General features: G+C 55.4%; 1 protein-coding gene across 1 annotated transcript; it reads left to right on the forward strand.

Moving 5' to 3' along the window:
• Rem1 (RRAD and GEM like GTPase 1) lies at nucleotides 1-10,519 on the forward strand. The gene is made up of 5 exons (XM_052725676.1): nucleotides 1-118; nucleotides 889-1,444; nucleotides 2,495-2,574; nucleotides 8,652-8,853; nucleotides 9,767-10,519. The coding sequence occupies exons 2-5, from the start codon at nucleotides 1,105-1,107 to the stop codon at nucleotides 10,036-10,038; spliced, it is 894 nt and encodes a 297-aa protein (XP_052581636.1). The 5' UTR covers nucleotides 1-118; nucleotides 889-1,104; the 3' UTR covers nucleotides 10,039-10,519.
• Nucleotides 10,520-11,577: the final 1,058 nt, after the last annotated feature.

Raw genomic sequence — 11,577 nt, forward strand, 5'->3', positions numbered from 1 at the left:
GGGGCGGGGTGGCTCTGGACCGGGCGGGACCGGCCCGAGGGGCTGCGTGCCGAGGCCAGGGGATAACGGAGTACCCAGCAGCTGGAGTGGCGGGGACTTGGAGCCTTCACGCGTCAAGGTAAACTTGCCTGTCCGGGCGTCGTTCTCAGGTCGCCTGCATACAGTGTGGTCCGAGGACTGGGAGCCTCGAACCCGCGTCCGGGAGGGTGCGGGTGGGCAGACCTGGGGCCTCCAAGGGTAGGGAAGCCTGGCACAGGGGACGCTACCACAACGCCCGAGCGCCCCAGGACTTGGGATTCACATCCAGGACCGCGAGTTGGGAAAGTTCCAGCCCAGACTCCCCGAAAGGGCACTTGAGTCCCGAGCCCGGTAGGCTCCCCCTTCTGCACCTTGTTCACCAAACCAGTTGCTGGGTCCCTCGCCGCTCCTGTCCCCCAACAAAAGCTGGAGGCCATGGCGCCAGCGGCTCCTGAATTTTTCACGCAGGGGCGGGCCGGGCACGCCGTTCCCATGGCACCAGGGCACTCGGGTTACAGCCAGAGAGATCCCCGGAGCCCCTCGCCCTTGTGGGGCACCAACGCGCCCCGCCCTTCCTCTTCAAACTCTGCCTGGGGGTATCAGGCAGCCGGAATAAACTTCCCAGAGGCCCCAATCCTCCTCAGCATCTGGGGCGGCCAGATGCTCTCTGTAAGGAGGGTCTCGAATCCTCAAGCCGAGGGACCGGTCCGGGTGGGCAGCATGTGCTATCGCTGCTTTAGATGTCCCAGCTTGCTGCAGCCTCTCTACCTGTCTGTGTCATGGGGAAAGGGTCATCCTTGGAATTTGGGAATCTGCTTCTGGGTGTGTACATCTGTGTGTGTTCACAGCCTGTGCGCTCGCCCCTTCTAGGCGGACCCGGGTGGACTCTAAGGCCTGAAACCAGCCACCCCCAACCCCAAGGAGCTGAAGAGCCTCCCCTCGTTGAAGCAGAGAGAACTCTGGAGGAAGTCATTTCCACAGTTTATCAGAACCCAGAGAGGAAGGGACTCGGGCCACGGACTTACTGCCCAGCCCCCTTCTTTTGGAAGGAAGGAGCCAGGGAAGAGAGAGATCTCCCCACTGAGGATGACACTCAACACCCAACAGGAAGCGAAGACCACCCTGCGCCGTCGAGCCAGCACTCCATTACCCCTGTCGTCCCGGGGCCACCAGCCTGGCCGCCTGTGTGCAACACCCGCTACTCAATCCCAGCATGCCCGACTGGGTCAGTCAGCCTCCCTCAACCCTCCCATTCGAAAACCTTCCCCAGCCCAGGATGGGTGGTCCTCTGAATCCAGCGACTCGGAAGGCTCTTGGGAGGCCCTCTACCGGGTGGTGCTGCTTGGAGACCCCGGCGTTGGGAAGACCAGCCTGGCCAGCCTCTTCGCAGGGAAGCAAGAGCGGGACCTTCATGAACAGCTGGGAGGTAGGAGCCCTGTGGGACGAGCCAGGCTGCGGCCACAGGACTGAAAAGCCTGTCACCAGGGGCACGGGACTGCAGAGAAGAGGTGGGCAGGTCACACCTTGTTCAGTTTACAGGGGCAGTCACTCATGCTAAGAAGTAAATGATGGTCATCTAGGGTGGTGCAGGACAAACCTGGACAGGGTCTAGAGGAGCAACATTGGGTGAAAGGTCAATGGTTTATTTCCGTGTTGTAAGGGGAGAAAATCTGAAACTATGGATATCGGAAAATGGCGGGCTTCCACCCAGCTCAGAAACTCCCAGCCCCGAGTCCTCCTGACTCTCAACCTCCTCCCCTGCCATCCCTTAGCCACCAAGACCCACACACAACACAACTAACATCCTTCCCAAATGGAGGCTTCCAGACCTCCAGTTCTGAGCTCTGGATTACTTTACTCCCCCCAACATGCGTTGAGCACGCGGGTCAGGAGCTGCAGGACCACAGGCCCCAGGGCAATCAGATACAGGAGTAGGACAGAGGACAGGAAGATAGGGGCAGGCTTTGAGGACAGAGGACAAGAAGATGGGCTTCTGCTGGGCAGGCTTTGAGGACACAGGCTGTGTAGGGAAGGAGTGGCTAAACACGGAGAGAAGATGGGGACCGTCTGGCCAGGCCCCTTCTCCAGTCTTGACTTTCCTGGGAGTCATGTTCATATGCTCCCGGGTGTGTTACAGATGGGGAGACTGAGGCCCGAGAGATAACATGATCTGCCTAAGCAAGAGTCAGAGCAGGCTGGGGAGGATTCCCAGGTTAAGCCCACCAGCCCACATTCATTCAACGACAAGCCCCAGCTTCTTGCGCCTGCCTGCCATGTGCCAAGTGCTGTGCTCACAGCTGGGGACACATGGACACCTGATAGGGGCTTTTGACCACCTGGAAGGACAGGATTCCCTAGCCCAGGGAAACGTGAAGGAGTGAGTGACAAGAAAGTGCGCGTAAAGGAGCGAGCGCTGTCTCTCCGATGGATGGCCGCTCCAGCCTGAGATGCTTCCCCCCCCCCCACTTGATTGCAGATGTGTACGAGAGAACACTCTCGGTGGATGGAGAGGACACCACACTGGTGGTCATGGACACCTGGGAGGCCGAGAAACTGGTACGACACTGTAAGCCTGGTTAGGATGAGGGATGCCAAAACTAATGTTAGACGCCTGACTCCTCCTGGGACACACGGAGCAGGACTAGGGGGAGGGGCCTGCCCCAGTGCCCCTCCCCCAAACCTGTAGCTTTTCCTAAGGCAGGAGAGCCTCACAGCCATGACCTCTTTCCTCACTCCACCAATCCCCACCCCCACCCCAGCAGACATCCCAGAATGCATTTCTCCCTTTGCGCTCCTCATCCTTATGGCCACTCCCACATTTGGCAAAACAAAATCAAAAAACCACTGGATTTGACCCCAAAACGCCTAAGGGTGACATACACACACCCCTTCTCTCTCTCTCTCTTTTTTTTTTTTTACTAGTTAGCTTTGCGCAGTTCATAGACTTACCCTGAATTTCAGTCTTCTCATCTGATAAATGGGTCAAGCATTCCTTCCTCATCAGCTGATTTTTTTTTTTTTCATCTTTGCTACTACCGTTTGTTTACAAAAAGTCCTGGGGAATCAAACCCAGGACCTAGAGTCAGCTCTGCATGTGTCTTCCCACCGAGCAAAGTTGTGCCCTGGTCACATCATCAGCTGGTTTTTAAAAACTCTGGTGCAGTTCCGCAGTGGTGAGCCGGGTGTGGAGCCTGAAAAGAGCACTCAGCGGGAGTGGAGAACTGGCTGCGGTGATGCGTGGTAGCTGGGGAGGTCGTGAAACAGGAAAACCCGGGGTCACCCTCCTCTCCCCGCTGCCGGAACAGGAGTGCGATGGTTTTCTTGTCTGAGCTTCTTTCCTCTTGTTCCACGGGTAATATATGCTTATTGTAGGACTTTGAGTAATTGAGGATGAGCTGGGATTATAGCTCAGTCAGCAGAGTACCCGTTGTTGGGCACGCTCTGAATTACAAGGCTCTGAGTTCAATCCCCAGCACTAGGTAGGATGGTGCATGCCTGTAACCCCAGTAGCTAAAGGCGGAAGGATGCAGGGGTTTAAAGCCATCGTTGACTACGTGGTGAGTTCAAGGCTAGCCTGGGCTACTGAGATTCTGTCTCAAAAGGGGGAAAAAGAGAGAGGGGGGAGGGGAGAGAGAAATCAAAACATCATCAGGGATATCCTCTCTCTAAAGGGATCCAACTGACAAAACCCATTGTCTCCTACCCGCCTGCAGTGTGCCAAGTACTATGTTTACAGATAAGGAAACATGGACACCTAACAGGGCTTTTTGAGCACGAGAAAAGACAGACAGACAGACAGACACACACACACACACACACCACACACACACACACACACACACACACACACACACACACACACACACGAAAACATGAAGGAGTGACTAGTTGTGGCACCTTTCCCCTAAACTTAAGCCCCATAAAGAAAGCTTCGAGTACAGTGTTGGGCCAGGCATGGGAGCGCACGCCTTTGATCCCAGCACTCAGGCCGCAGAGGCAGCTAGATCTCTGTGAGTTTGAGGCCAGCCTGGACTGCATAATGAGTTCCAGGATATCTGGGCCTGTGTAGAGAGACTCTGTTTCAAAAAAAAAGAAGTGGGCAGTATTGAGTGGGTAGCAGCACTACCACTAAAGCCAAAAAAGAGAATGGGGAGCAATCCGGACAGTTCCTTTGTGTTCTTTTAGATAGGGCCTCCCCGTGCACCTACATCTTGTTAGATTTTTATTGTATTTTTTTTATTTTATGTGGGAGGGGTGCAAACACATGTAGAAGTCAGAAGACAATCTGCTGAAATCAGGTCTCTCTTCCCACCATACGGGTCCGGGGATTGAACTTGGATCATCAGGCTTGGCAGCAGGCACCTACTGAGCCATCTCACCAGCCACCTCAAATTCTTGGTCCTCCTGCCTCAGCCACAATTACAGGCGTGCATCACCGTGTCTGGTGTGGCCAATATCTTTCAGCAAGTATAAAGGGAAGTCTGGATGGGGATGAGCATAATGGTGTTCTTAAAACAGCAACTGGGGTTTATGGAGCACCCTCCTCTCCCCCGACGCTGGGAAGCTCTGACATACTCTGTGACATGCAGTTAAAGCTATATATACCGTTGGTCTAGTTCCCTTTCCGTCAACAAGGAAACAGGTGTTCCGAGGGCTTAATGTGTCCAACGTTCTCAGAGAGCAGGCAAACTCATGCCCAGATCTACAAACTCCAGAGCTTATACTGGGACCGAGTCCCCATCAGCCCTGGGAGCATCACTTTCTGAACTTTCAGCTTAAGTTTCATTCACTCGTTCATTGGAAGCTCTTGTTAGGTGTCCATAGTGGGCCAGGATGCTGAAGACCCTGGAGGGAATGAGAGAGACAGACAAGGTGCCAGCCTCGTGGAGCTCGAGGGCGGGTATGGGGAAGAGCTGCTTTCTGGATGCAGTAGAATACTGTGGGGTTGCCAGTGAGTTGGGCAGACCAAACAAAAGCCAGGCATGGAGCCTGCAAGATGGCTAATCCAGGCAAAGGTGCCTGCCACCAAGCCTGACAACCAAAGATTCACCCCACACAGTGGAAGAGGAGAATCGACTCCTGAAAGCTGTCCTCTGACCACCGCACCCAGGGTTTTGATTTTTGGGTTTTTTTTTATATCTTTTTGTAATGTGAGTTCCAGGAATCAAATTCAGTCAAACTCAGGTCCTCACGTGCATGCAGCAAACACTTCACCAGTGGCCTGTCCTCTAGGCCCTGAGATGCCACATCTGTCTGATCCTACCCAACGGCAATTTGGCCTGAGAAATGATCCGTACAGCTGTGGAGTGTGCACACTCACCCCGACCGAGGACCTGACACGTCTCTGTTCACCTCTCCCGCTTTCTAGCATCTTCCTGCCTTACAGTCGGTTCTTCCCACGCAGCCCTTCCCACCCTGGCCATTAAGACTGACTCCTCCCTTCCTCTGGGCGGCCTCTCACCTGCTGGGGCTGCTCTTCCTTTCAAGCCTGCCCACTGGCTCCCTGGGGAGCCCTCCCGTGCTGTGCAGGCTCCACCTGACAGACACCCACTCCACCTCTCCTTCCTCCACCTGACAGACACCCACTCCACCTCTCCTTCCTCCACCTGACACCCACTCCACCTCTCCTTCCTCCACCTGACACCCACTCCACCTCTCCTTCCTCCACCTGACAGACACCCACTCCACCTCTCCTTCCTCCACCTGACAGACACCCACTCCACCTCTCCTTCCTCCACCTGACACCCACTCCACCTCTCCTTCCTCCACCTGACACCCACTCCACCTCTCCTTCCTCCACCTGACACCCACTCCACCTCTCCTTCCTCCACCTGACAGACACCCACTCCACCTCTCCTTCCTCCACCTGACAGACACCCACTCCACCTCTCCTTCCTCCACCTGACACCCACTCCACCTCTCCTTCCTCCACCTGACACCCACTCCACCTCTCCTTCCTCCACCTGACAGACACCCACTCCACCTCTCCTTCCTCCACCTGACAGACACCCACTCCACCTCTCCTTCCTCCACCTGACACCCACTCCACCTCTCCTTCCTCCACCTGACAGACACCCACTCCACCTCTCCTTCCTCCACCTGACACCCACTCCACCTCTCCTTCCTCCACCTGACACCCACTCCACCTCTCCTTCCTCCACCTGACAGACACCCACTCCACCTCTCCTTCCTCCACCTGACAGACACCCACTCCACCTCTCCTTCCTCCACCTGACACCCACTCCACCTCTCCTTCCTCCACCTGACAGACACCCACTCCACCTCTCCTTCCTCCACCTGACACCCACTCCACCTCTCCTTCCTCCACCTGACACCCACTCCACCTCTCCTTCCTCCACCTGACAGACACCCACTCCACCTCTCCTTCCTCCACCTGACACCCACTCCACCTCTCCTTCCTCCACCTGACAGACACCCACTCCACCTCTCCTTCCTCCACCTGACAGACACCCACTCCACCTCTCCTTCCTCCACCTGACAGACACCCACTCCACCTCTCCTTCCTCCACCTGACAGACACCCACTCCACCTCTCCTTCCTCCACCTGACACCCACTCCACCTCTCCTTCCTCCACCTGACACCCACTCCACCTCTCCTTCCTCCACCTGACACCCACTCCACCTCTCCTTCCTCCACCTGACAGACACCCACTCCACCTCTCCTTCCTCCACCTGACAGACACCCACTCCACCTCTCCTTCCTCCACCTGACAGACACCCACTCCACCTCTCCTTCCTCCACCTGACACCCACTCCACCTCTCCTTCCTCCACCTGACAGACACCCACTCCACCTCTCCTTCCTCCACCTGACACCCACTCCACCTCTCCTTCCTCCACCTGACACCCACTCCACCTCTCCTTCCTCCACCTGACACCCACTCCACCTCTCCTTCCTCCACCTGATAGACACCCACTCCACCTCTCCTTCCTCCACCTGACACCCACTCCACCTCTCCTTCCTCCACCTGACAGACACCCACTCCACCTCTCCTTCCTCCACCTGACAGACACCCACTCCACCTCTCCTTCCTCCACCTGACAGACACCCACTCCACCTCTCCTTCCTCCACCTGACACCCACTCCACCTCTCCTTCCTCCACCTGACAGACACCCACTCCACCTCTCCTTCCTCCACCTGACACCCACTCCACCTCTCCTTCCTCCACCTGACACCCACTCCACCTCTCCTTCCTCCACCTGACACCCACTCCACCTCTCCTTCCTCCACCTGATAGACACCCACTCCACCTCTCCTTCCTCCACCTGACAGACACCCACTCCACCTCTCCTTCCTCCACCTGACAGACACCCACTCCACCTCTCCTTCCTCCACCTGACAGACACCCACTCCACCTCTCCTTCCTCCACCTGACACCCACTCCACCTCTCCTTCCTCCACCTGACACCCACTCCACCTCTCCTTCCTCCACCTGACACCCACTCCACCTCTCCTTCCTCCACCTGACAGACACCCACTCCACCTCTCCTTCCTCCACCTCTTTTGCAGCCTCCCCCCATGCACCTCCGCACCCTACACTGTACCTCCCCTTCCCACAGTCCGCCTTCCAGAACATGAGCCTTGAGGACAGGAACTAGACCTCATTAAAGGCTTGAAATCTACACTCCCGGAGCACTGGCTCCGATATTCTGGTTTCCTTTCCTTAGTCAAATGACTAGAAAGAGCTTTGCTTCTTAAGCGGCCCCTTCCACTCCATCCCTTTCTGTCCTCACACCCCACAGGCGACTTCTCAGCTCTCTCTCCAAAACTGCACTGAGAAAGGCCTCCCCTGAATTCAGCCTTCTCTCTCTCTCTCTCTCTCTCTCTCTCACACACACACACACACACACACACACACACACACACACACACTTTATTTTATTACCAGTTTTGTGTGAGTGCGCATGTTGGATGTGTGTGGTGATGTGTGTGATGCGTGTGTATGAGTGCGGGTACACGCTCTCCATGTGCAGATGGGAAGGTCACAGGACAGCTTGTGGAGCGGGTTCTCTCCGTCCACTGCGGGATCCAGGAGTCATACTCAGGCTTTCACGGCAAGCACTTTTACCCCCTGAACCTCTTCCTTTTCTCTTTTAAGTCTGGATTGCAGAAAGACTAAGAACTGTGTCCCAAAACCAAACTAGATAGAGCTGAATGAGCTAGGCCTGATGGGGCAAACCTGTAGGCCCAGCACTCCAGGGGCTGAGGCAGGAGAATTGCTTCAAGGTCAAAACCACTCTGGGCTACAGAGACCTTGTCAAAAAGAAGAAAAAGAGGAGGGGGGAAGAGGACGAGGAAGGGGGCTGAACAGGCAAAGCTAGACCCCTTTTTGCAGGAGAGGGTCACTTTCTGTCCGCAGTCCCCAACCTGAAGCGGTCACAAGAAGAGGGAAGAAGGCAAGGCAGCCCACCCCAGATTTTCCGAGCAAAGAAGCTGAGGCTCGGAGAATCAGCGGTTTTCCCAAGGTGACACGGGGCGTTATGATAGAATTTGTCCCCCCAATCGATCCAGGGTAGAACCTCTACCTACTCCACCTTCAGACCAACAAGGCCTCTCTGTCAGCCAGGGCTAGGCACCCTCTGAGGATGGGCCTGGGGTCCCTCCCCCGCAGGATGACAGCTGGAGCCGGGAGTCGTGCCTGCAGGCGGGCAGCGCCTACATCATCGTGTACTCCATCGCAGATCGCAGCAGCTTCGAGAGCGCTTCGGAGCTCCGGATCCAGCTGAGGCGCACGCATCAGGCCGACCACGTGCCCATCATCCTGGTGGGCAACAAGGCAGACCTGGCCCGCTGCCGGGAGGTCTCGGTGGAAGGTTGGTTCATTACCCTCCGCTCCTCTCTCCTTCAGACCTCACTGCCCGTCCTCCAGTGCTCACCTCAGTGAAGGGCTGTGCCCTCCAGCCTGGCCCACTCCTGCAGCTACCTACCTGGCCTCCCCCTCTCTCACCTCCCAAATCGATACCCAAGTCCTACAGGCCCCTCGCTCCACACCCCAAGCCTCTGTCCTGCCCTGCCACCCCCACTTTGTCCCAGCCAGCCCCTATATTTCTCTAGCCCTGTTCAATCATTCCTCCTTGCCTGCGGACAGAGATTTCCGGAACCACACCTTACCTTGTGACCTTTGCTTAAAATTCTCCCTGTCGCTCCCCAAACTGATAATCAGAGACACTCTACCCACACCCCATGTCTACCAGCTTGCAGAAAACGGCCATTAGTGGCTCCAGTGTAAATTGGGGAGATTATAAATTCAAGCTTTGTATGAAACACTTAGTGTATTGGCCAGTAATTACAAACCAAACCTTTAAAGGTAGGTTTAAATTGGATTTACAGTGGGGGAGGAACAGTTTAATAAGTTTCATCTTTCTAGTGGGGCCCATAAAGATTCCTAAAACGGCCCTACTCATGAGGTCAAATCTTCCCAGCCTCGTTCTACTGAGTATCAGTCAGTCCCTAGACTGAGCTGATGTCTCAAAGCTCCGTAGATTTGCCCCTGGGTCCCCTGACACCTGGGAAATCGCTCGCACGCCTTTAATCTCAGCACACGGGAGGCAGAGGCAGGAGGATCTCCGTGAGTCCAAGGCCAGCCTGGTCTAAAGAGCTAGTTCTAGGACAACCAAGGCCACTCAAAGACATCCTGTCTCGTGGGGGGAAAAAATGCTTCCTGTGTCTGAACACACCTCTTACCACCTTTATCTCGGCCTTCTGTCTATGGCTCCGCCCCCTCAGAGGGCCGCGCCTGCGCAGTGGTGTTCGACTGCAAGTTCATCGAGACTTCGGTCACTCTGCAGCACAACGTGATGGAGCTCTTCGAGGGCGTGGTGCGCCAACTGCGCCTACGCCGCCCGGACAGCACGGCCCCAGAGGCACCTTCACCACGACGACGGGCCAGCCTGGGCCAGCGCGCCCGCCGCTTCCTGGCACGCCTGACCGCACGCAGCGCACGGCGCCGGGCACTCAAGGCCCGCTCCAAGTCTTGCCACAACCTAGCTGTGCTCTGAGGCCGGCGCCTCTCTGAGGTGATGGGACACTGTGGTGCCACCGAGGGCCAAAGGTGCGTCTTCTGGAGTCTGCGTGGTGGACCTTGCCTGTTACCAGGATGGCCAGAGAACATCGCCAGGAGCCAGGGCTTTGAGGACCCTGCCTCCTTGGGGAAGTGATGAGTGGATTATAGGGCTGTAAACTCAAGCTAGGCACAAGTAGGGTTGGCTTTTTTTTTGGGGGGGGGGTGTTTGTTTTTTGTTTTTGTTTTACAAGGTGGGTGTCTTTTTGTTAAAACTCTCGTCCCTGGGCTGTGATCAACCCTCAGAACGTTCTACAATAAGCCAGTCCAGAATGTCCTATCTGATGCATGGACCTCTCTCCCTAGGCTCTTCTAGGCATCTCCACCTCCTCCCCAAACATCTAACTTGACTGTAGACTGGTTTGGCCTGCTAGCCTTGATGTCTTGGGCAATCAATAAAAGTCGGTGAATTAACTGTATGCTCAGGCCCTCCTCCCGACTGCTGGATTTAGCTTCTACCCCAGGCCCTTGAGACACACACACTGTGAATCACGTGAACATCTCAATTCTGAGTGACCTGCTATTTGCTCCTTAACTCGTTTTTTTAGATTCTAGAACCACAAAATGTTGTCTCTCCAGAACTCATCCTGGCACTGTAATTGCTGCTGATTGTGCGAGCTGACCGTACCAAGCTGTCACCCTGTCACGCATGCTAGGAAGCTGTACCTCGGAGCTGCACAGCCAGCCCCTGATGTGTGCGTGTGCGTGTTCATGTTTGGTCTGCACAACACCTAAGAGCAGAGTGTGACTACTAACCTCCTCTCACTGTTTAGGAAAAGGAGGTTCAGAGAGGGAAGGCAGGAGCCCAGAAACACACAGCTGCTCTAAGTGAGGCCACCAAGATCCCAGGTCCCCTTGCCACAGCCCTCTTTAGGAGTGGGTAGGGTGACTAGCTCAGTCGATAGAGCTGAGATGAGGTCCTGAGTTCCATGGCTAAAACTCAGGCAAAGAGCCAGCCTGCTACTACAATCCTATAATCCCAGCACCTAGGAGGCAGAGACTAGTGGATCCCTGGAAATCACAGACCAGCCACTCTGCCTTATTTGAGGAGCCTGAGGCCAGTCAGAGGCATTGTCTCTGAAAACAAGGTGGGCAGATGACCTCTGACCTATACACACACAGAGTGACAGGCGACACAGGTGTGATTGAGGGTTCTTGGCACAGTGAGGTCATTGGTTTGATCCTACCACTGAAAAAAGAGGGGGGAAATGTTAAAATTCTATGGGGGAGGTGGGAATAGTGGCTTATAATCACAGAACTCAGGAGGTTGAGGCAGAAGAATCCAGAGTTTAAGGCTAACCTAGCCCACCAGGGAAGGGAGAGGGTGCATACCCATAATCCTAACACTCAGGGAACCCAGAGGCAGGATTATCTGCCTGAAACTTCAAAGCCATCTTGTTTTACAAAGCTAGTTCCAGGCAAGCCAGGTCTACGTAGCCCAAGTGCTAGCTCAAAACAATGGGAGGACGTAGATTTT

This window comes from Peromyscus californicus, unplaced genomic scaffold, assembly GCF_007827085.1.
Source record: "Peromyscus californicus insignis strain IS unplaced genomic scaffold, ASM782708v3 Scaffold_7__1_contigs__length_154581171, whole genome shotgun sequence".
Taxonomy (NCBI): Eukaryota; Metazoa; Chordata; class Mammalia; order Rodentia; family Cricetidae; genus Peromyscus; species Peromyscus californicus.